Source organism: Uloborus diversus, chromosome 7 (genome assembly GCF_026930045.1).
Source record: "Uloborus diversus isolate 005 chromosome 7, Udiv.v.3.1, whole genome shotgun sequence".
In the NCBI taxonomy this organism is placed as follows: Eukaryota; Metazoa; Arthropoda; class Arachnida; order Araneae; family Uloboridae; genus Uloborus; species Uloborus diversus.
In genome coordinates this window covers 42200586-42225934 of record NC_072737.1, presented here as the reverse complement: position 1 = coordinate 42225934, position 25349 = coordinate 42200586, and the positions used below count along the sequence as shown (strand labels likewise).

At 30.7% G+C, this 25349-nt stretch overlaps 1 protein-coding gene across 1 annotated transcript; it reads left to right on the top strand.

The window, feature by feature from the left end:
* Window positions 1-1724: 1724 nt before the first annotated feature.
* LOC129226674 (PCNA-interacting partner-like) lies at window positions 1725-25349 on the top strand. Its single transcript, XM_054861305.1, has 13 exons — window positions 1725-1862; window positions 4797-4890; window positions 8285-8463; window positions 12358-12441; window positions 12894-13094; window positions 13792-13956; window positions 15017-15171; window positions 16543-16687; window positions 19025-19081; window positions 19202-19368; window positions 20440-20515; window positions 24146-24237; window positions 24995-25349. Exons 1-13 carry the CDS (start codon window positions 1851-1853, stop codon window positions 25347-25349), a joined length of 1782 nt encoding a protein of 593 aa, XP_054717280.1. The 5' UTR covers window positions 1725-1850.

The window sequence follows — 25349 nt, the reverse complement described above, 5'->3', positions numbered from 1 at the left end:
AGATCGGGGACACCTTGCCTCTCCCTTCTTAACTACTTCCCTATCCTTTTTCATTTTTGTAATTGATAAATTAATCGAGAAGGCAGTCCTCTTCCCCCCCCCCACCCCCCACCTTTTTTTTTTTTCTTCTTTTTTCAAAAAGACTTGACTGCTTTCGTTTTCTATTATGAAATTTTCAGTTTCTAGCCAAGCATTTTTAGTTGATTACATTACAAGCGTCTGCGAGACCAGTAAAAAAAAAGAAAATTAATTTGAATTCTGAAATTTGAATTCAAATTATGTTTTTCGCAATCACGAACTGCGACAGGACCCTACTCATTGGAGTTGTTGTTTCTAGAAACGGCTCCTGTCCCTCCAAGCCTGCCTCTCCTCCTGGGCGGTTACGTGTGCATAGTTGTGTATGTAAGTGTGTAGGCTTGTGTGTGAGCGTAGACCTGTGTGTATGCACATAGGCATGTGTGTTTGCATGTGTGTGAAGTCGTGTCTGTGTGTGTGTGAGTGTGCGTGTGTGTAGGACATGGACGCCTCCGAGCAGGAGAAGCGGATAGCTCAGGACTGGAGCAGCCGCGTCGCCTGCAGAGGACGGTGGGCGGTGGTGCTGCAGACGCCCCTGGTCCAAGCTGAAAAAGGAACCACAGCGTCAAGGATGGTCAAGTGAGGACAATAAGCAATCATGATTGCTCAAAATTTCGCTGTTTGGACGGATATGTTACTTTGAAAGCATAATCAGAATACTTCTGCTTCATTTATTTTTACAGAGGTTAAAAATATAAATAAATAAATTAAACTTTTTTTTTTAAAATCCTTATGCATCTTAGTTCAATACAATCTGAGCGGGGCGTAATCTCTAAAAGTTTGGCCTAGGGCGTACATTCGCAACTCCAATAAACTATTGAGAGCGCTGCAGCCACTGTCTGATGGCGGATGAAAAAGGTAAAACAAACAAATGCCGTAATAACTTACTTTGAAGATTAGTGAATGACCATAATATATCATAGTGTTTGAAAGAAACTTTCTTTTCTATTGTTCTGAAATTACATTACACCATAAACTGTCTGAAGCCTGTAATTTACCCCAAAGAAAACTCGTGGAATGGAATGTTTTACCTTTTTCGGTAGTATTGTAAATCAAAGGTCGAGCTCTGGAGTTGCGAATAGACGTTAGCTTTTTTTTTAATCAGAACAAGTTGGCTAGAACGAATACATATTTAAATCTTTCTCTAAATTAACTGAAATACTTTTTTAAAAAAATCAAATGCTTTTTAATAGGAAAGTTTCGAAATATTTGGAAACAATGCCAACAAATATTTACAAAGTTTAGATGAATGTTGTCCTCACAAACTGTTTTAGGCAAGGCACTTAGTGCGCAGTCCTCCATGCGGGTGAAGCTGTGTAGTTTCTGAATAAAATTTTTAAAAAATTTCAGGACGGAGGACAAGTTGTTAAGAAAATGGGGACTGTCCCCTCAAAAAATAGGGACCTTTGGTTGCATAGATGAGCCTTGAACTTTCTAGACGAAGAAAAGCAAATTAGAAAGTAAGAGGTACTACTACTTCTACTTCAAGCTTAACGGCGCGAAATGTCAGTCTGTCAATCTGCAACATCAGCAATTTAAAAACACAGTTGAAAACAAATAGTATATGGTGCTGAATTAACAAAATATATATATTTTTTCGAAACTGATAGAAGTGGTTTTTCAAAGGTTGTGAAGGTAACTTAAACAACTGCAATGTAATTACAACATTGTTCTCATTCTCATTCATTTCAGTTCCTGCCTAATGCAAGCGTTTGTTGTGTGATTGAGCTCGTTTCATTCATTTTATCGTCGTACTAGATCGATTAAAAGAAGCTATGGATAATGATGTAAGTATTTAATTCTTCTTGGATAATTATATTAATTAAAATTTCCTTTCGTATGATTACAATTTTTACACGAATGTTTCGAAAAATTATTTCCTTAAAAGTATGATTTTCCTTAAAAAAATTTCACACTGTATTATCATACTGTTCATTATTTTTCGTTAAAATAGCCACAAAACATGTACAAGAAGTGCAAAGATGTGAAGTTTATAAATGTACTCTCCCAGTGTTAGAAATAAGAATTTAAATTTAGACATCGGGATGACATCTAGGATACGTTTCTAGGAGTCAGTAGGTACAAAAGAAGAAAAAAAGTTTTTGTCAAAATGCTAGATAGCAATATTGCCAGTAGCAGATTTTTTAAAAGTGTAAAATATTCCAAAAAAAAAAGTTTCAAATACAAAATTGATTGTATTTCAAAATCAAGTCAACAGATTTTTTTTTTCTTCGTGTCAATCGTGGATCCAGGGGTCTGTCCAGGATTTTTCACAGGGTCCGTTTTTTGTGAAAAATCAAATAATTTTGTGAAAAATGAATTAATTTTGTGAAAAATCAAAAAATTTCACAAAAAAAAAAGAAAATTTGTCAAAACAAAATTTTAGAATTTAGAGATGGCACAAACGGCATCAATTAAACTTAAAGTTGAGTGTTTTCCTCATCTACGTCGAGAAAATCATTCTGGATTTTTTTTTTTCTGATATTTGGCGGGAGGGCATCGCTGTTTCAAGTATCAATATTTATCTACCATTCTACATTATGTTAAATTGAACTAGATATATTTCTGTACAGTACTTAAAATAATTGTAACAAAAACATGAATAAATAAAATAAAATTCAGAATAGGGTTCAGCATTCAACTTTTTGACTCAAGACACTCTTAAAAAGCACAGAATTTGGTTTAAAACTTATAAATTCCGTGATTTTAACCAAAATAAAAAGATATTTCAATTGTTTACCTCTTAACAAAGCGTAATAATCATCAAAATTTCGTAAAATCGGATTCCCATAGCGGATGCAAAGAGATCGCAATTCTCAAAGTGAAGGCATCAAAAGTATAAAAACGGCTTGTAAAAGAAATGTTTTTGATAAAATTATTTTAAAATTGCATTTTAGAGTCCTATGATAAACATATCATTAATATCTGTGGACACAGTTGACCCAAAAAATAAAATAAAATAAACTATCTATTCAGCATTTTAATTTTTGACTCATAACAGAAAATGGAATTTTGCTTTAAAAACTTGAAATGAGAGTTCTAACAGAAATAAAGAGACTTTTCATTTATTTGAATCCTAATGAAGCGAAGTTAGCTTGAAAAAAGAACAAAATATGATTCTCATATCGGATGTTAAAAGATTGCATTTTTCAAAATGCATCATTCAAATGCAAATAGACATCTAAAGAAAAAAAAACGGTAATTAAAAGAGTTTATTTAAAGTTAATCATCCTTGTTAGCATCGAAAAATCAAAACCCATATAATTTTCTCCCAAAATAACAATTAAACATCGCACCGCACCGTAAAAACGCAAATATTGACAAGCTGGCAAAATGATGAGAATATTTTCTAATCAAGTCATTATAAAGGTTCAACGCCAGACGCTAAGTGGTGATAATTTTGAAGTTGGTAACCCTATCTGAAGCGATCATATTTTTTCCTCTTCCTTACTATTCCTTTGCAGTTCTAAGTTCATTTCGCAGATATATATTATTGTTTATTATATTATTGTTTATTAAATCGTGAGCGGAGAAGAGAAAAGTGCTTACCAATGCCTTTTCAGAAAAGTTTACAACACCGCCGCTGATTAGCTGAGATAAAACAAACAACCATTATATTTATTTGGCAGTAGCAATTATTTATCGCTTGCAGGAGCATCGCAAGAGTGCCGATTTTTTTTTTTTTTTTTTCAAAATTAGCCGATTTTGTATAAGCTGATTCCTCTAATTTGACTTAAAAAAAGGTTCCAAAAATTATCGGTTTATACACAGAAATATGCGTTATTTTGCTTTCAGATTTTTTTTTTCAATAAACAATTTGTGACAGATCCGATCTTGTTTATCAGAATTTTGTGAAGGGTCCGTTTTGTTTGATCGGGATTTTGTGAAAGGTCCATTTTGTTTGATCGGGATTTTGTGAAAGGTCCGTTTTGGTTGATCGGATTTTTGTGAAGGGTCCGTTAACGGACCCAAATATCCTCTGGCCAGACCCCTGGGATCTCAGTCTTGGTGAGTTGGGAAAGAAGAGTTTTGATGTGATTTAAAACTTTTGCATCTAATTTGGCGACTAGGTTTCTAAATCTAGAGGTTAAATCAACATTTTTGGTCTAAAACTGCGACAATGATTATTTATTTTTAACCATTGATACACACGATAGGTACCAAGTGTCTTACCATTCTCTCGTTCTTCAAGCATTCACTATATCAGATTTGGTTACAGTTAAGTGTTAGCACGTTTTTTTTTTTCCGTTTTTCAAAAATGTAATGTTGATGAAAGTTGAATGGGAACGCAATATTGATCCTAAAATACAAAACATTTTTGTCCAGCATTAAGTAATGGATCTTATTTTGTAATGAGAGAGGTATTTTTAAGTGAAGTGGGGAGGGAAAGGGGTACTACCTAATGTGTTAAGTTTTATTGCGTTGTCTCTTATTGACTTTTTTTACTTCCTAAATGCATGATTGCTGCATAAAAAAAATTAGCCATCCTAAATTAAATACATTTTCTCGTTAAAAATGTTATTCTAATTTCCAAAAATTTTGTTGGGGACCAATATTTTAAAATAATACAATTTGAAACAAATATTAAAACAAGGTTAAGTACAAAAAAACTCTTTCCTAACTTGATGCTTCCCAAACTGTCTTTCCAAAAAATGTAGTTGTTATTTTTTTAAAAAATTGCAACACAATTTCTGCTCACATCATTGTTTTTTTTTCCGTAGAGTGTCGCAAATGTGTGGTTATGGAAAGATCCTGATTTGAGATGGAAAAATGAAGTTATCAACTATGTCAAACTTGCTGAGCCATCTGAAAATGGTAAATAATTTTATGTTTCCTTTTCCTTCATGAATGCAGTGGTCTGGGGTCTGTCCAAGATTTATCACAGGATTCTTTTTCTGCAAAAAATTAAATAATTTTGTGAAAAATGAAATGCAGTTGAACTCTCTCAATGCGATCATGGTTACTGCCAAATAACTGCCAAAATGAACACTTTGTTAGTTAAGTTCGATTTGCTACCTAAAAAAAATTTTACATACAATACTTACATTAAATTGAAAGTATTGACTGAAATGAACAAAAATTTCCGACCCCATTACTTAAAATTTTCGTGGTTGAATACTGTAATTTTCTTTTCTAGAAATTATTCATCATTTTGTTAGGTAATAGTAGTCTCATTGTGTATCAAGAGGAAAATATTAAATATTATGCATAGAAAATACCAGGGGCGCAACCAGAGGGGGGGCCCACAGGACCCCCCCCCCCCAGAACGCTAATTTGAAGTTTTTAAAAATAACTTTTTTTTTTATTGGAACGAAGATGAACGTTCTTTGCATGGGCGCCCATATGCAAAATTGTAAGGGGGGGCTCAGATATTTTAAACATGGTTTAGCATGGTATTTTTCCCATGAAAACCAATTTCAGGACAGATTAGAGTCATTAAAATTTAACATTTTCAATAACTTATTCATTAATGGCTAGAGAAGAAATATTTTTACATTTTTGCAAAGAAAAAAGTACTAAAAGCAAGGAAGTTCTAATTTCTAAGGGGGGGCCCCCTTGCCCCCCTATATGGGCGCCCTTGGTTCTTTGAGAAAACGAAGTGGTTCCAAAGTAAGCAGGGACGACGAGAGGTCATTTAAAACTTTCCCCTCTCTCCTTTTCGGCATTTATTTTTTCTGTAGTTAGGAACTAATCGTTCATAACACTGCCTATTTCTTCTGCTACCGCGGAGCGATCGTTTTCAACATTGCGCCGTCTCAAGTCCTATTTAAGAAGCACAATGATGCAAGAACGCTTAAATGGATTAGCACAGCTTTGTATCAACAAAGATATAGTTGTACAACCAGATGAAGTTATTGAAGAACTAACCAAGAAACAACGACGGTGGTGTTAAACTTTGCATTGTAGACAATAAGACAATTTTATAAGTGTACATAACACTGTGGATATTTAGGACTCATCAAGTGTCAGTGATTTTATTCATTATTTTGTTGTATTTTGAAGTGATTTCATGCCATTTTAACATGTTCCTTTACTTTTCTTTCCTTGAATGATATTAAAAATATGAATAGTTTAGAGCTTTTGGTGTTAAAAATTCGTGTGCATTTTGATTTATTTCATTAATATAGTAAACGAAGTAATAACAAGTATTGATTTTCATTTATTAATTTGAACATCTTACCGCCATATTGTTGTTTCGAGTACTTTAAAGTTTATTGTTAACGTGATTTCAATTCTGGCATAAGAACAATTAATGTTTTTGCAACAGTTTTTGAATAAATTGTGAAACTTATGCAATTTTAAGGAATTTTACTAAATAATGTTAATAATAATAATAAATATATATTGATGTAAAGAGAGAAAGAGAAAATGCTGATAGAGTATTGTGAAAACAAAATTATGCCCCCCCCCCCTAAAAATATTTTCTGTTTGTGCCCCTGGAAAATACAGCCCATACATTTGTTTATCTGTGGACATTTAAATTACTCAAAGATAAAACTATTCATCTTCCATTGTGGATTGCAACCTATTCCACGATTGTTGATTATCATCTTCCTTTTTCAATATTTTCCAAAAACATTCATTTATAAGAAACAATTGATTTTTTTTTCAAATTTACTAATAGTGAGATTAAAATGTGAGTATTAGTAGTAATAATTTTCAAATATAGGTCAGCGTTTCTTCATTTTTCCATGTATCACTCATTCGCGATTGTTACAAATAAACAGCGAATCCGAACAAAGTCATGGAGTTTTGACATTTCATATTAACCGAGTTCAACTGTAAATCTAAATTGAAAAATATATGCTTTTAAAATGTATCTGGGAAGGGTCATGGCAAATTGCACAATTAAAATTTTGGGGGGGTGTTTTGAAGAGAATTTTTCCTGGGATTGTTTCTTGGTATTTTTTTGGGGGGGGGGGCAGTGCTCTTGGAGAAGAGTACCACTGATGTGTTACTATCTGTATACCATCTAATATTCTTCTAAATTATTCGCATTTTTGGTTCTCAGTCAAAAAATAAGGAAAATTCTAAAACCAGAGATATTTGGCTCGTTTCGTCAACATTTTTTTAAAATTCAAACTCTAAGTAAAACACTTTTCAATCAAATAATTTCTCTAAAAATAAAAATAAAAAAATATTTGTTTGCTTCTTAATAAGGTATAAAAAAAATCAAAATGTACTGAACTGTCAAACTATAATTTATTTCAAAAAAAAACAGGAGTGCCAAACTGAGGGGGGTCATGCCACAGACTGTGTCATTGAAATTTTTAGGGGTTTGGGGTAGCAGGCTTTATAGTATTTGAGGAGAGAGGTGCATCACATCCCTGTCTCACATGTATATTTGAAATAAGTAAACTGTCAAACAAATGCACTTACTAGAATAAAGATGGTGTTAGTCAAAAAATTTATAATTTGAGTTTCTTTTTAGTAATTTTATCAAATGTACAAGCTGCAAAAAAATATATCACTTGGAGAGTACAAAAATTGTCCTTTCTCCTGAGCTGCTTTTGAGGGAAGAATGATTGTGGTGTAAGTCAGTTCCCATGCCATAGATTGGATTAGCGGCCAAAATCTTCTGCTTGTCGAGATTTTTTTAATTAATAATTTTTAACCATCTTTTTTTTTAAATCTGTTGTAAATGTAGAAATGAATGGTGTCATCCAGTCATTTCAAGATACTTTAAAACAAGTTACAAGCAACTTTTGGTAAAACTTAAAACAAAGTAATTACAGTGAAATTTCGAATGAAAGCATAACAGAGAGTCATTCAGCTTATGTGAACAGCTTTCAATACAGTCATACAACTCGGAATGAAACTCTATTGGCACTGAAAATTTTCATAAAGGAAAACAAAGTAATTTTCAAGTATACAAATTCTTCTCTTAAAGTTAAAATTTACTCTGCCATGATTTGTTTTCAATTTTTTTTTTTTTTTTTTTTCAGAATCTTTTTTTTACTCAAAACTATCTTGGAATAATTTATACCACTCTTGTTCTGACTGTGCTAAATAAAATTGAACTTGAATTAATTTGATACTTCAGTGCTCATTATAGGTTATCCAATATTAACTAGTTAGTATAATAGTTCTACAGTTCTATATTTTCTATTGCAAGTTTTTTTTTTTTTTCCACCCTTTAAAGAAAGATATGTTGTTCTCATTACTCATTATTGTGTTTCTTAATTTTATTTTTGTTTCTTTTCAATAGAAATCATTCTTGTTCATTGCTCATTTCTGGAAGGTTTTGACAGTCTTTCTCTTACAAATTACATACTAAGTTTGTGTTTACTCTTCGATTTATTTGAGGATGAGAAAATTATGTTTCTGAACTCCAAAGATCTTATTTTAAGTATTAAACTTTGTCTCAAGAAGTTCAACAACAAAAATGTAAGTTTCATTTAACTAATTCATTTTACTTTTTGTATTTCAAGTTTCTATGTTTGGTTATGTAAATTGCCTGCTCTTTTTTCAGATTTCCCACGGGTCCTTGAAAGTGCTTTATTTCAATGAGCTGTTACAAAATGACCTTTTAAGTTTTATTTTGAGCAAAAATTATTAATTTTTCTTGACATATGGTTTTTTTTTATTTACTTTTTAAGCAAGTCATTTCTTTTTACTCATACATCTTTTACTTTAAAGCCCATTGTTTTGTTACTGAAATTTGAAATTTCATTGAATTACTAAGAAAAACAGCCTGTCTGTTAATCTTTTGATTTTTTTTTTTTTTTTTTTGGAAAATCAATATTAATTTTTTTTTAATCTCTTTTTTGTGCTTCTGTTTCCTTAGATTTTTCTTTTTTTAACTGATCTTTCTTTTTATTGCGCAGGAAAACTACCCCTCTTTGTGGAAGTTTATTTTGATTGAACAGTTATATCTCAATAATTGCGAAATTTAACAGTTTTTTTTTTCCCCCATTAGCCAGGGTTCGTACGGGTCATGGAAATCCTGGAAAGTCATGGGGAAAAAACAAGCAAATTTCAGACCTGGAAAAGTCATGGAAAATTGAAATTTTCATTCAAAGTCATGGAAAATTATTTAAAGTCAAGAAAAAATGTCCTGGGCAAAGAGAAAGTAACATTAGCTAAAAGAGCATTAGAAATATTGAGTGATTTAACAGTATTGCATATTAAAACTTTAAAATTGTACCATCTCAAAAACAAATCTGAATTTTTAAATCTCATGACAGCCACTTCTGTAGCAACCGCTCGTCTTTTTTTGCAATGTGATTCTTCTGTTTCGACATCACTCATATTGCATTTATCATTATTTTCAACACTTTTTACATTTTATATTCTGTAGTAGCAAACTGGCATATTCTCGATTTTGCCATGCCCACTTAAAAATGCATTTCAATTGCATCCAAGTTTGTTTCCATCACTCGTAAAAACTTTTTTATTAAATTTATCAGAGTTTATCTCAATTTGTTGAAAGTCAGAAATCAAACACTGTGTTCTAGAATTTCTGAACCTATTAATTTATATGCATTTGTAAATGTGCAAATACATAAACAAGTACTTTTTAATCAGAAAATTTTATTCGCTACTGAATTTTCTTTCTTTTTTTTAAATATAAATATCTGGTTTAGAAACATGAATTTAATAAAGAATGTGTCTTTTCTTTAATGAATCAAAGTACTGTCAAGTTATGTGGACACTTAAATGCACTGCTGATGCTAAAAGGCAACTTTTGGAGCAAATTTTTTGAGACTTAGTAATGATCCATTCAACCTTTGACCCATTCATTAGTACTCTACTTGTTTATAAAAAGATTATTAGACATTTGAGCACTGTTACATTTCATTCAGTGTATTTTTACTTTACTTTAAGTTATATGATGAAGACAAATAAGAATAGTTTTTTAGGTGTACACTGATATTTTTTCAATCACAAGTAAGTGCTACAATGAGGTACTGGCATTCATTTAGAAGTTTCGCTAATGCTCATTTCCAAAAATTTTCAAGTTTGAAACTACTATTCTCTTCATGTAACAAGGTCATGAAATTTTTTATGCAGTCATGAAAAAGTCATGGAATTTTTTTATCCGAATTGAGTATGAACCCTGATTAGCAAGATTGCCAACTACTCCACACTTTACAGTTTCTCTAGTATACTAACATTATAATTTTTGAATAATAATTTAAAAGTTTTTTTAACTTTTATCATATTTTTCATTTTTATTCTTATATCCATTTACACTCTAGTCCTAGTATTTTCATTCCAGAGTTAAAGGTTATATTTTTTGAATTTGCCTATATATTACCCTCCAGAAACCAGATTTAAATATCGATAATGGATTAAGTAGAAAATTTTTATGAAGAACCAATTGAAAACATTTTTTATGGAGAAAAAATAGGATGCTTCAAGTGATTTATTTTATTTTATTTTATTTTTACAAAGTAAAAGAGGTATTGTATTCACATTAACATTTTCTCACAATTTTCAGTCTAAATTTTCCAATTAGTGGCTTCTGAATGAATTTGGACTAGTTTTTTGATCAGATTCATTCATGCATTTGCATGCAAAACCGAAAAATCTATTTTGACCATTCCAAGTTAGTTATCTCCAATCTTCAAGCCCAGTTTTATTGGTATGGGATGCTCCTCTCTATAGTCAAAATTTGTAACTTAAAACATTTTGCATTTTTGGAGAATTTATAAGGATTTAATACAAAAGCTTGCCTATTCCACACCTTTTCAAGTCAAAGCTGTAGGGGGTCTAAATAGAAGCAATAACCCCACCTTAAATCCAAATCTGTCATGAAGTTTCTTATTATAAACATAGACCCTGTGTGAATCACATAACATCTTTTAAAAAGTACACATTGCAAATTAGTGTTTTGAGCATCATTCCAAGAAATTTTTGTAGCATATGGCTGATAGAAATTATCATTTTCTCAGTACAGTTCATTGAAAAAAGAAATGATGTGATAAGCTATATATAAGTGACGACCAGCAACAGGCTCTGAGTCCAGCTAGACTGGTCCTAGTCAATTTACAATCCCCAGTGAAGATCAATGGCCCTCTTAAAACTATCTACTCCCTTGCTCATTACCACCTCGTCCGGTAAGCTGTTCCAAGGTTCCACTACCCTGCTAAAATAATAATTTTTCCTAATATCCATGTTAGCCTGAGATTTAAATAGCTTAAAACAATGACCCCTTGTCCTGTTTTCAGTGCTAAACTTCAGCCCCGTAACATCTTTCATTTTAATAAATTTAAACAACTGAATCATGTCCCCTCGGTCTCTTCTTTGCTCAAGACTGTACATTTTTAGCCTTCTAAGCCTGGAATCATTTCTAAATGAGAAAATCCATTTATTAGCCTTGCAGCCCGCCTTTGAACCCTTTCCGATCATTAATATCTTTCTTAAAAAAAGGAGACCAAAACTGAACAGCATACTCCAAATGAGGTCTTACCCAACTTCTATGTAAGGGCAGAAGAATTTATTTATGTGAGCAGGAGGCTGTCATCAGTGCTGTAGTTTTTAAAAAATACTTGGGAGGAGACTCACCGAAAAAAAAAACTGGTTTTGAACCAATTAGCATTATTTTTATAATAAAAAGGCCAAATTTGTGGACGGCATCCCCCTGTACCCCCCCCTCCCCCAACTATAGCACTGGATGTCATGGCAATATCATTGTGAATGTTTAATGCTGCTGTAAATTAAATGAATATTCATTTTCAAGAATTAGTGTTTGATTTTGAATAACTTTTAATCCTGTGCACTACAGTCTTAAGGTGCCAGCATTTATTTGTGTGTGGGGCTTTTTTTTTTTGTCAGTTATCAATATGTTATTTTAAGGCATAATTTCAATTCTTAAATTTCATCAGTTTGTGTATGAATTAATATATCTGAAGCTGAGCAATCAAATGACTTGAAACAACATATCTTTGACAAAAACCTTCATTTCTTCCTGCTCTAAGTAGTATGTATCTTTTCAGAGAAACATTGCAATTTTATAGTACAACATTTCTGAATGTGTAAACAAATCAAAGACATTTGATCTACAAAGCTCTAAGTTCTATAAAATACATTGGTCTAAGCTGTGTGCATGTTGAGCTACATCCATAAATCTGCTTTACCCTAATGCAATGTTTATTTTTTCAGAACACCTGCGAAAATGAAATTTCAAATGAAAGCATAACAGAGAGTCATTCAGCTTATGTGAACAGCTTTCAATACAGTCATACAACTGGGAATGAAACTCTATTGGCACTGAAAAATTTCATAAAGGAAAACAACTTATCTGACCCCTATTTACTTCATCATATTTTTTCCAAGGCTAAGGACATTAATGAAAGCCTCATCAGCCATTTAGCTGGGAAAAAATTTATTATTCTGGGCATACCGCAATCTGAAATTATTGTAAGTATGAAAGAAAGTATTTGTTTAGCTCTTTTAAAAGAATAAGTTATTAGTGAGCTGATTTAAGTAAAAAGTTATTTCATAGTGTAAATACTTATTTAATTGCCTCATTTATTTTCCATTGTAATTTTTAGAAAATTGCAATATTTTTAAACTTATTGAATTTTGTCTGAACAAAAGCAAATTTTAAGGAACGTAATTATTATATTATGGAACCAGAATCAACAGCTGTATCAATATGTATATGATTATTGCTGTAATATTTTAGCCAAAGAAACATTTATTTATAAATATTTTCTTTTATTTCAGTATTTGTTTTACACATTTTAGTTATTGAAATGCGAGAATTTTATTAATTTGTTATTATTATTTATTTATATATATTTTTTATTTGTTTAATTATTTTATTTTTATCTATTTAGTTGTATTTATTTTATACTTATTTGTTTCAGAAAAAGTTCATATGTAGCTTTTGTGGTAATGAAATTTTTAGCATTTTTGTGGAAACTCCTTTGGACATCAGTCTTAGTGGAAGTCCTACATCTTCACCAAAAAGCTCTCCACCAAAGATCAATGTGGTTGCCGAACCTCTGGAAGCAAAGGATATTCCGGTTGAAGATTCCAATTACTCAGCATTGGGATCCGCCACTGAAGTAATATCTTGCATTTATAGTTATTTTGCTTCTTTGATTAATGCATTCAGGAGTCGTAAATGGTTACATTTGCACAGACTACAATTTAACCTAGGACAGATCCAGATTTTGTTCAAATCATTAATTTTGTCAGAAACCTGGCTAATTGAAAACCCACCTGGAAAAACGTTATCTTTTTCATCATAAATTGATGCAGTTAGTAGGTATTAAGCTTATTGAAAGCAGAATGAATATACATATTTACATATGAAGCAAGTACTTACCGAAACATTTAGTTATGTCATCAGTGAAACGAAAAGGACTGCATACTAACATTTTGATGTTAAAATGCTTATTAGTTGGTTTTTGTTTCATAGGATATAATAATTTTTAGATTAATTTAGAAAGCCTTAAATTCAAAAACGAAGTCTGAAATTTCATGGAATTTTCTCTGGAAAACCTGGAAAAGTCCGAAGATTTTATAAGTAGGAACCCTGTTTACAATGCTGTTTCTGTCCCTAACATTTTTTGATTAAAAAAAATATTGTACTTTTGTTTCCTAAGATACACATAAATGTTTTCTTCAGTATGGCCAAAGTATATTTTCTTTACAATACACTTGCATTTCTGTTCATCTAAGTAAAAGCAACTAACTGATTTATATCTTTTTCAAGTTTCTTTTATTGTATACTTACTTCTCAATTTCTTTATAATTTAGGAATATGCTGCTGAAATCATTATAGCATTTCTAAGCTTACTTGTCAACAGTCGCAATGAATTAGCTTTGTCCAAAAGTATGATTTCCCCTATTGTCAACTTCAGCCATGAGGCTTTTACCAAATTAAGACATCTTGCATCAGAAAAAGAAATGCCTATGTGCCAGGTAATGAACAAACTTATTTTTTATGATTATATGGTGCTTTGTGTGTGTTCTGATGCCGAATGTATAATTTTATAATCATAAGAAGTTAAAAGTTTTCAATTATAGAACTTCTTAAACCTTTTTAAATTATAGTGTTTGTATCGTATACATATATTGAGTAAAAGGTAGGCATTTTTAATAAAAGCATATGAGTGGGCAGCAAAATATTTTTCAAACAGTTTTTTTGCAAATATTTAGGATGGTAATTTGCAAGTATACAAAACTTTCACAAAAGCAATGACTTCTATTTTAGTAAGTACTACTTTCAATTACTACAGTTGCAACTCAGATTCTTAGAGGGAAAAGAATCATGTATACAGTTGAGATTAAAGAGAAAAAGAATTCATGTCATGGTACCAATATCACTGTTATGATTGAACCAATTAATTGGCATAAAGTCCACACAAGGCTTAAAAAAAAACTTCCTCAATGCTTTGAACTTTTGATTAATATTATTATTATTGAAAAATTGTAATAACATAGATGTATTTTTATGAATAAGTGTATATGTCTAATTTCCATTGAAATTACAATATTTCATCTATTCTGGAGATACCAACAACATAATGTGTATTTCTACCTTTTGAGGTGTAATTGGACCTCAAACCCTTTGTGTTTGATTGTCGTGTTGTAGTCATGAGAATTTTACTCTTCAAATTCAGCCGTTTCTTTTAACTAGTTCTTAGTTTTACCAGAATGTATGAGAAGATATTCTTGTTGCTTGTATTAGTAATAGTATAATTTAATTCGTGATTTTTTTTTTTTTTTTTTTTGTAGTTAAAGTACACATAAATAATGTTTCAGTTATGTTTTCGTGATTTATTATTTACAGTTGTTTTTACTATTGCTGGTATATATTTAAGTAAAATGTTTACAAGGAAATATACAAACATTATTTATTTATTTCTATTTTCTTTTCTTTTTTTTTTTCTTAATTTTTATTGAACCTGGAAATTAGTTTTCAGTTCAATATATGTTACAGTCCAAAAAGTTAACTGTTAAATGTTGTGTTTTCTTCTAGGTTGCTATATCATATGTTACTCGTGTCAAACTTGGTGGAAAGGGTTATGCTCCCTCTTCTGACTGTCCTATGCTGCCTCATTTAAAAAGCTTAGAGTTATTTGTTGATATCCTAAACCATATGCAGACAATGGTTGAAGAAGATGTCAAACCAGAGTATGAAAAAATTTACTACTGTAGCAAATTTACTTTTATTTCTCAAAAGTTCCCATATGTATACAGATCAGTAAAGAAAATACTGTAGAAAGCAACGCACTAGATAAAGCACATCGAAAGAATACAATAGAGCAGCGTTACTCAAATTGTGTTCCGCAGAACCCCAGGGCTCCGTGTTCTTTTTTTTCTAAAAAAAATGCTCGCTTAAAAATTTGATAAACATCAGTTCTGAGTGAAGTATCAAATCGGTATTTTCCGAATAAGCAGCTGAGAAAACATCATTGAATTTTACACTGTGAACTTAATTGCATTGTGGACGTGACTGTCGTGTCCTGTGACTATGTTAGTACAAGTATAAGAATACGATATTTTTATCAAAATCACATTTAATTAAAAAAAATTTTAAAAATGTGTTATTAAAATGTTACAATAAGCATTATTTGGAATATTTTTTGTTATTATTGCAAGTAAGCTGTTTTTTAATGCTGCATTCAAGCTAGTGTGCTACTGAAAATACACTAGGGGTTCTGCGGAAAAAAAAATGGATTTAAAAAGGGTCCCTCAGATCAAAGAAGTTAAGAAACGCTGCAGTAGAGTCTCGAAAGTCCGAGTCACAGCAAAGTCCATGTTAACATTTTTTGACTTTTTCACTCTCCCCCCTTAGAAGCCTTAGCCTAGATCAGCAGTATAGTCCTATTTAACATAAGAAATAACTAAAATGTACAGTTTAAAATACTGCTTGTTAAAATGAATATAGATTTTTTTTTTTTTTTTTTTTGCACAAATGAATTTGTGTTTAAATTTAGGCAGATGTTAAACTGATTCCAACCATTTATTGAGATCCCAGTTTTAATGAATAAAATAAATTTTAAAAAGAAGAAAAGAATAAATGAATGGCATTTAATTGAAGAGTTTGCCAAGAAAAATTTAGGAACAAATTACAGATGCCAAAATAAATCAATACAATTTAAAAAATCTCCTACAACTTTGTATAATACAGAATGTTGTCTTGCATTATATTATAATAAAGGATGAAATTCTTTGCAAATGTGTAAAGCATTCATGTTAAAGACTTTTAAAACAGGGTTTTGGAGCTTTTGACCTTAAAGTTTTATTTTTATTATTATTATTGTATAGATATTGCAGCAATTCAATCACAGTGACTGAGAATAGGATTTTATTATATTTACCATATTTACTTCAATACTTAACTTTCACATGTAATTTATATATTTATTTGTTTTCTATAATATTGAATTTTAAGGTTAATTGCTCTATTTGCAACAAAGTTTCTTTGCATATCTTGTTTCTAATGCATTTATGAACGATTTCCAGTAAAAATAACATTAAAAATCTATTAAAATTTTTTAGATCTGTTGTGAGAAAACTTGTTATATTTTTGAAAAAGAGGTTGTTGAAATGTGGGAGTGATAAGCTAAAAGCAAGTTCTGTAGAGGCTGCTGCTGCTAATTTACTGAAAAGTTATGAAAATCTGCCAGGCTTATTGAAATGTAATGTAAGTTCTTATTTCCTTTTTAACTAATATACCTTGAGAAGTAAATTACCGTCCATAAGCCAGGGCTAAGGTAGAACTACATGCAATATAGCAACAGCCCGGTTATCCCAGCCAGAGACTGAGTTTCATCCTTTTCCTTTGTCTTTAGGACGAAACAGCATCTCTGGATGGGATAACCGTGCTGTCGGTATATGGGGCATGCTAAAACTCCCATAGTTCCTAGCACGCCTAGGCGGATGTTGTTATAAGTTACTTCCGGCTATTCTCTGCATTCGTCTTGTCATAGAAACACTGAAAAGTTTCGATGCTCTTAGAAAGTTTAGATCTTCCACGAGATTTTTTTTGGTAGAAGTTTTATGTGAATATTTTTTTCCAAACATCAATATATTTTTACCATAGACGTACTAGGGTCAGTAATATTTTTAATACCCTTTCTGTCGCGAGTCCAATTGAAATTAACTGAATGTGTCACCCATCAGTACAATAAGCTTTAAGCGTGAATCGCTATTTTCTACTAATACCAAATTAATAAAGGGATTTCTAATCTGAAATGTGCATTTGTCTAAGTACAAATACATATGCATGCATATTAGAAAACTTGTTTTTTTTTTCACTTTAATTTAAATTTTATACATATTGTTTTTTACTGCTAGCGGCAAAGAAAATTACAAATTCAGGTTAAAAAAGATTAACATCGGTGTTTTGCATTTCATACTTTTTTGATGTCGATGTTTAATATTTTAAAGGGGAAAAAAAAAGCATGGTGACATCAAAACTGAGTATTAATTGTTATGATGATAGTAAGAGCATGCTGCTTACAAAGTCCGTTTCGTTTTGAAGTTTTCTATTGAGTGTAAATTGAAATGGTTAAGATTGGATATGATTTTTTTAATCTACAATACGCAAATAAAATAAGTGGTAAATCCCACTTCTACTCCCCCTCAGAAGTGTACATATATGTTTCAAATCATAGTATTTTTTTTTTTCATTTTAATTTGTTTATTCATTTGCATTATTTAGTATGAATATAACAGGTGTCTGATTTAATTGTTTTCATCAATAATCTTAATTAATATCTGAATATTTCTGTTACTTAACTTCAAGGTTAAAATTTACAGGAATTATTTATCATTTATATTAGTATTTGGAAATTTCTTATTTTAGTTTACATACATTTTAAGTTTGTTTTCTTAATTAACTGAAATCCCAATCAGAAACTTTTTATCTGTTTAAATTATTTTTTGTCTGTCTTTAGTTCATAGTCTTAGTTAGAAATTAGCCTTTTTGGGGATTGAATAATTTAATTTTTTGTAAAAATTTAAAAGTATAAATATAAAGTAAATAAGTCTTTAATGAGGCATAAAAATCATATCGTTCATATCTAGTTCTTTTTCAATTTGATATACGATAAAGTTGTCATTCTATCTTCTGTTGTCAAATTTTGCACATTTAATGAGAAAATAGAATAATAATTTGAATAAAAACGATTAATAGTTATTGAAATTATGTATAGTTTGCTGTGCGTATGTGTATGTAAAAAAAAAACGAAAATGAAATCTTTGACAACTTTGAGAGCGGTAACATTGTTAGTCTTTCTTACACGTTACAGTTTGACCATCAACAAGAGAAACGTACATTCAGCAAAAAATTAAGCTGCAACATATGAATGTATTCTAGTGTAAAATATTGCAGTTTTGAACGTCGAAATAAAGATATAAATAGTTTTATAAATAAATAAATACTAAATAGTTATTCTTTATAATGAGAAAATATGCAACTAAAACGTAAGAATATTTTACGTTAACTGTAGCATTATAGAAATCTCACTTTTGTTTTTTTAATTTGATAGTTTTAACCAAGTTATCAGGGTTCTAACCATCATTTAAGTACTATCTATACTTCGTGGTATTTAATTCAGCTTTGGATCCCTGTTTTAATCTCCATAACTTTTAGTTTTTCTTTCAAACTTTAAACATCAATCTTTTTATTTGTTATACATTCACTTCAAAATTGATTTAGCTCTAGAAATCATTATATTTCTTCATGGCGTACGCTTTCAAGGACATTAACGGAATGACCGGAAGTAAAGAATACCAACTGTACGTGTTGCGCCACCTAGTGACAAAGTTTGTCCCAAGCATGCCCCATTGCATGTAGTTTTGCCTCTGCCCTGGCTTGGGCGGTAACTTACTGCTTAATACCCGAGCTTTGCCTTCAATTACAAGTTGAACTGCACCATGTCTAGAGACTCTCGCTGGTAAGATAAATTTACTTAATCTACCAGTTTGTTTTCTCAATGACATGACATCTACCTCCTGCTTGGTTATTCCCTTCCAGACTGATGAGTCCAAACAAGGACGAAACTGCAATCTGGATGGGATAAAAGGGCTGTCGGTATATTGCATGTAAATGTACCTTTATTTTAATTTCTAGCACAAATATAATGCTTTCATTTTAAGTTTAATACGATCATTTATTTGAATTTAATGATCACTAGTTATATTTTTCCAATAGGTTTCAAAGTCTGCACCTCAAATATGTCAAGAATCACTCGATATTATTCGATCTTTTGTGAATTATATTAATTGCAACTGCTGGATATTTGAAGCTGAAAACATTCTTTCCAAGCGGCAAACAAAGAGAACACCTCTCAATCTTCCTCCATTGTTGGGTTACTTTAGGTAAAGGTTGAAACTGATACATTGTTTTGACTTTCTGTTGGTTATATTTCCTTATGTTTCGAACTATGTACATATGTACACCATTATACATCATTTGTATAGTTTTTGAAATCTAAATCTAAATACAAATACAAAAGGGATAGCTAGTTACAGGCTCTAGGCCCATCTATGCTGGTTCAAGTCAATTTATCAATGCCCAATAAAAATCAAGAGCCGTATTAAAATCTAGGTTTTTTTGTTTTTTTAAATGTAGAATTGTATAATATGCTTTACGTGTGTGTAGATAGTATTGTTCTTCACTAAAATTTGCAATCATTAAGAAACTAGAATTATAAGAATTAACTGATGTTTTGCAAAAGAAAAATAATGTTGCTCTATTTCGTATGTTCTGTTGAAAGGATTTTTTTTTTTTTTTTTTTTTTTTTTTTTTTTTTTTTTTTTTTTTTTTTTTTTTTTTTTTTTTTTGTAACCTTTAAAAAATTGATCACAAGTTTCTCAGCCTTAATATTTTTTGCATTCATAACAAATTGTATTTAATGTTGGCAAAAATGTTTCTTGTTTGAAATCCCAAACATTGGATGTGTCAAAGAAAATTATTCTCATTATTCAATAAATATTTTATCAGCAGATTTTTTTTTTTTTTTTTTTTTTTTGTGCAAATTTAGTATATTTTGTTCTATCTTCAAGATAGAAATAACTTTAAAAAAATCAACTTATGCATTTTGTTTTTTATAATCAGCTGTGACTGGAAAGTTGTATGAAACTATTATTCCTGTTTACTATTTTTAATTAAATTTTCTCTTTATGTATTTTTTTTTTTTTTTTTTTTTTTATCAAGTTAGACTTGGGTTAAACAAGTAGTAAACATGGAAGTAGCAATAAAGTTTTAAATAATTCTCTTAAAGATAATTGAAATAAAAGCAACATAATTGTTCGGCTTGGTATCTTTCAACTATTGTGCAACTTGATTCCACGTATTTTTGACATTTTTATCAACTTAAAAATTGGTATCTTGAAACTTGATTTTTAGTTGATTGCATTCCAATTTGACATTTCCTTTGCATTGTTTAGATCCCCAGAAGAAGAAAGTACTTGTGATAGTGTAACTCCTCTGAATGAAGACAGTCAAGTTTCTCAAGATTCTACTGTAAGAACATTTTATTATGAACTGCATATTTTGTTATTGTTATTTTTTACAGTTGGAGCAAACCTAACCTGGCACTGCGTAATGCTGTGCTTGGGATCGTGTGGTTTTCACAATGTTTCCAGGTTAGGTTTTATTATCCTTTATAATAAGAAATTGTGCACAATCTTACCTTTAGGAAGATTTATTGTGTATAGCTTAAAGTAATTAAAGAGAGGTTCAGCAGTTTTAACTCATTTGCAACAAACATTTTTTGCCAAAGAATATTTTTGTTCACCTTCATACAAATAGCAAACTTTGTGCAGTTGCATAACAAAATCCTTAATATATTCCATGGCACTATACCTCCTGGTCAACTTACTTCATCCGTGTATATCTTTTGAGAGCTTACCCAAATTAATTATAAGTAGCCATTGGGAGAGCAGAGTTTTATAGCATAGAGGATAACTCTTAGTTTGATGTAGAATTATTGTCTACATTAGGAAATTTTATAGATCTAGGAAAGAAAAGGAAGTATGACAACACCCACTTTTTCCTTGTGCAGATTAGCATATTGGAAAACCACAAATGGCAAAAATTGCTCATTACAAAATCGAGCACCGGACTGAAGAAACACTTTTTCTACTCTGAATTTTTTAGGTTTTTTCCTCAAGCAATGATATGCATGTGGCGTTTAGCAATTGATACTTCTTCTACTGTCTAACTCGATGAGTTAATGAGTTATGCAATCTTTCTCTTTTTTACTGTCATTAGGACTAGAAACCTTCATTTTTGGATCAAACGCTCCAATTTACAAAGCTATTTTGTTTTCCAATATGCTGTCCGCAAAAAAAAAAAAAGTGGGTGTTGCAGTTCGAAGTTTTTGAAATTGATTTACTGTAACCGCAACCGTGAGTACTGCTTGGTTCAAAATCATCACAATTTCAATGGCATATGTTTAAATAACTGCATCTAAAATTCCAGTTTGATTGGTTCAGCTGATAGGTTACTGGGGCTTCGTATGTAGATTAGACCGCCCGCGCCCTATATATAATATTTAATAGTATTGTATTTAAAAAAAATATTTAATAGTAGTAATAAAGGTGATGTTATCACCAAGCCCCTTTCTCACTTCATTAATCTCTCCTTCACAGGCCAAGCTTGTAGTTTCCGAACTCACTCACATACTCCTTGAGCGGCACTGATAGTTTTCCTTACTTTTAGTGAAAGCTTTTTATTGAAAAAAAAATCAATTACAGTATAACTTCGATTTAACGATACCCTATGTAACGATTTCTTCAATTTAAGGATATATTTTACTGGTCCGAATATGACTGCATTGAATGTCTATGCTCCTCGATTTAGCGATAACTTTTTCTTGTTCCTTGACAATCGTTAAATCGAGGTTATACTGTATAAGATGTAGAGATATGGCAATTATCTGCAATTATTTAGTGGTTAACTAAGAGTATTAATTAACTGCAATAGTCAATTATTGATAAAAGAATTTTTTTTCTGAATGAAAGTTCTATTATACACTGCTCAAAAAAATTAGTACAGCACATGGTTTTAACAAACTTGAGAAAAACATTATTCTGGAAACTAATTTCCAATAAGCCTCCATGTTTTCGGAAAACATGAGAATAAAATGTAAACTTCGTAGCAAATCAACGTTTCTGTCGTCAAAAAAACAGAAAAAGGATACACAGAAGCTCATTTTTTCACTGTCTAAGCAGTAAGATTCTACCGTTCATTGTTTTTTTTTTTTTTTTTTTTTGGAAAATGCCAGGACACCATAATTTACCAGATTCCATGGCTTGACGTTTTATCGGTGGACTGGAATCTGGGCAAACACAAAGAAATGTAGCAGGCGATGTTGGAGAAGCATAATTTCATGTTTGTTTCACTGTTCTAGAGGAGTGAAGTTCCCAGTCAAATGTTTTCTGCTTCTTTTTTGCTATATTGAATCTTAATACACTGTATACTCCATTTTATGCCTTTGCAAGGCTACCTCACAACGGTTTCTTCACTTTTGTGTGATTGCTCCATTGCTCCCCTAATTGTTTTGAGCAGTGTATTTTATCTTGAGCACAAAAATGTTTGTAATCATAAGTTCATAACTTGATGGTTTTTTCAGTTACTGACATTGATAGCATTTTAGACGACCAGTAATTGACCAACCCCTTTATCTCAACATAAATGGATTATTTAATGCATTTTTTTAAAAAAATTTCCTTAGAACAAACATGAATGATCAGCATATCTCAGTAATTGAACCTATCGAATTAAATTTAACCTCGAGAAATAAACATTTAACCTCGCAATTAAACATTTCACCTTGTGATGTTCCCGCTATTAAAATTAGTGACTTTCTTGAAATTTTCTGGCTTTATAAGTGTACCGTCCTAACTTCCAATCAAAAGTTTAGTTACAACTATAAATAACAGCAAAGCATTTTGTGGGATGCTTGAAATTAGTTACAGCAATCAGATTAAGCATATCTACTAACTTATTCTTGTTTTGTACATTTTTGTGCTCGGGTGGTCATTTACTGTCGAATCACCTTTCACCCTAATAATACACACCAGATTTAAAAAAAATAATTTGCTGCATAAATATTAAAACTAAAACCAAAATGTTTTCCTCCCCTTCCTGAAATATAAATAATATGAAATGTAAGGAATAGAGAAACTATTTTAAGCAGAAGTACAATTCCAACAATATTTGTAAAAATATATGCACTATTGGCTGTACCAGTTGTGTTTCCTAAAGGAAGTACAGTTGGCTCTCTTTTTAACGACTTTCAAGGGACCACAAAAAATTGTCCTTAAGTAGAAAGCGTCCTTAAATAGAATGCTTTAACACTATAATGGACCATCTGGGACCGTGAAAAGTCATTGTTAAATAGAGCGTCGTTAAACAAAGAGCCAACTGTATTACTTTTACATTCAAGCCTTTTGAACCCTCCACCTTGTGCTTCAAACATTGTCAATAACTAGCTGTCTTGTATAAACATTGTCCATAAAACTAGTTTTCTTTTCTTTTATTTTTAATTTATTCAAAACATTTTGTAACCAAAATATTTACAAAAGTAGACCAGTTTGATTATTTGGGGATATAATTTGATTAAACAGAGATCTTTAACAATGTGTCTATGGGGAAATATTCTGTTTGGGATGGTTTTATCCTCATAAACTGGACGTATTTGTTTATCTCACCCGATTAAGCAGGCCTGACAGTATTTTTGAATCAGCTGTGCAAAGGCATTAGGATTTTCAACCCTGTCGTTTTTTATTATCTAAATATTATTCTTCCAAGACATTTTTTGCAATTAATATCTTATTTATGCTGTAATTATGAAAACTTTTCTAATTTTACGGAACCATTACACATAGAAATTATTTTTACCTCTTTTACAGACAAAAATCTGTTTATCACACATTTTACATTTTCATGTTTTCTGAAGGTTGCTTTCAGATTTAGTATTACAATTTTTTTTCATCATTGACAGCATTTAAAGTTATAAAGTTTAACTTATTTATATGAATATTTATCCTTCAAAATGTCAAACTTCTTGATTTTCAGTATAATTTTATTGAAATAAATGCTAGTGTGCAAAATTTTTAATTTAGAATTCTATACATTCATTTATAGACTGCTACAACAACATCTATTTCATATTTTCATCATTCTGACAATAGTTTAACCTCTACTTCTTGCATTGATTCAAGTACTCCGACTAAAACGTAAGTAATTTATTTGTATATTGTGTTTTAGAAGATAACTATAAAGATTAAAAATTATTGTATGAGAGTCAGAGAAAACCTGATTTTCTTTCAGAGTTAATTCTAGTAAATCATTTGTAAACCCCAACATAAAAAGAAAGGGGCTAATAAGTTTGATGAGTCTGTGTGTATTCCAGACTTGAAGAAATCTATTATGAGCGAGACTGTAATCGCTGGATGTGATTACCAGGTTTGTTCATTGACAAAATAAAGAAAAAGACTTTCTGAAAAATACCATTTGCTTTTATGAATAGTTCCAAATTTAAAGCAAGGTTTTTTTTACGCTTTAATATTTTTAGGAACAGAAGAAAGGAGTGATATATCCGAATAAGCGATGTAACGAGGGGCTACTGTATTAGTGAATTCATTGACAGAATAATTGTAGGAAATTATATGTTCCTTCCGTCTCTTAAGTTCCGTTTTCAAAATGATGTGTTCAATTGAAAAAGTTCTAACTTTATTTACATTTCTTACTAAAAATTTTATAAATAACTTTTTTTTTATTTATTTCTTGTGCCTTTTTTATGCCTGCTTTCTAATTTCTTACTAAACTGAAAAATTAGTAATTTATTGTTAAAAAGTATGTATCCTGTAACTTTTTACATGTAAATACATAATTTCCCCTTGTTGCCTATGGATTTTAATCATACATTTTTTGAAATTATTTTTTAAAAAATGAAGTTTACTTTTTTTTTCCATTCTTCAAAAATTTTTTTAGAAATTTCAAAGATTGCTTTACTTCTGAAAATGACGTTGCTTTGGAAGAAAAAGAACCATTGAAAACCAAAGTGCAGGTTATTAAGAAAACTGCGTCTAAAGGTCGCAAGCGTTCCATATTGAAAGAAATTACAAATGATGATGAAGCCAATGCTTCAGATAAGAAGGGAAATTGTGTTCAAAAGAAGAAACGCGAGGATAAAACTACACATCAAGAGGCTTCAAAAGGGAGTATCATCATTCCAACAGCTAAAAATATACCAAAGAAGAACAAAAAAATGCCAAAAACATTGAAGCAAGTGCAAGGCCAAGTAAAGATAACAGGCTTTTTCGTTACTGGTCGGACAAAGATTTAA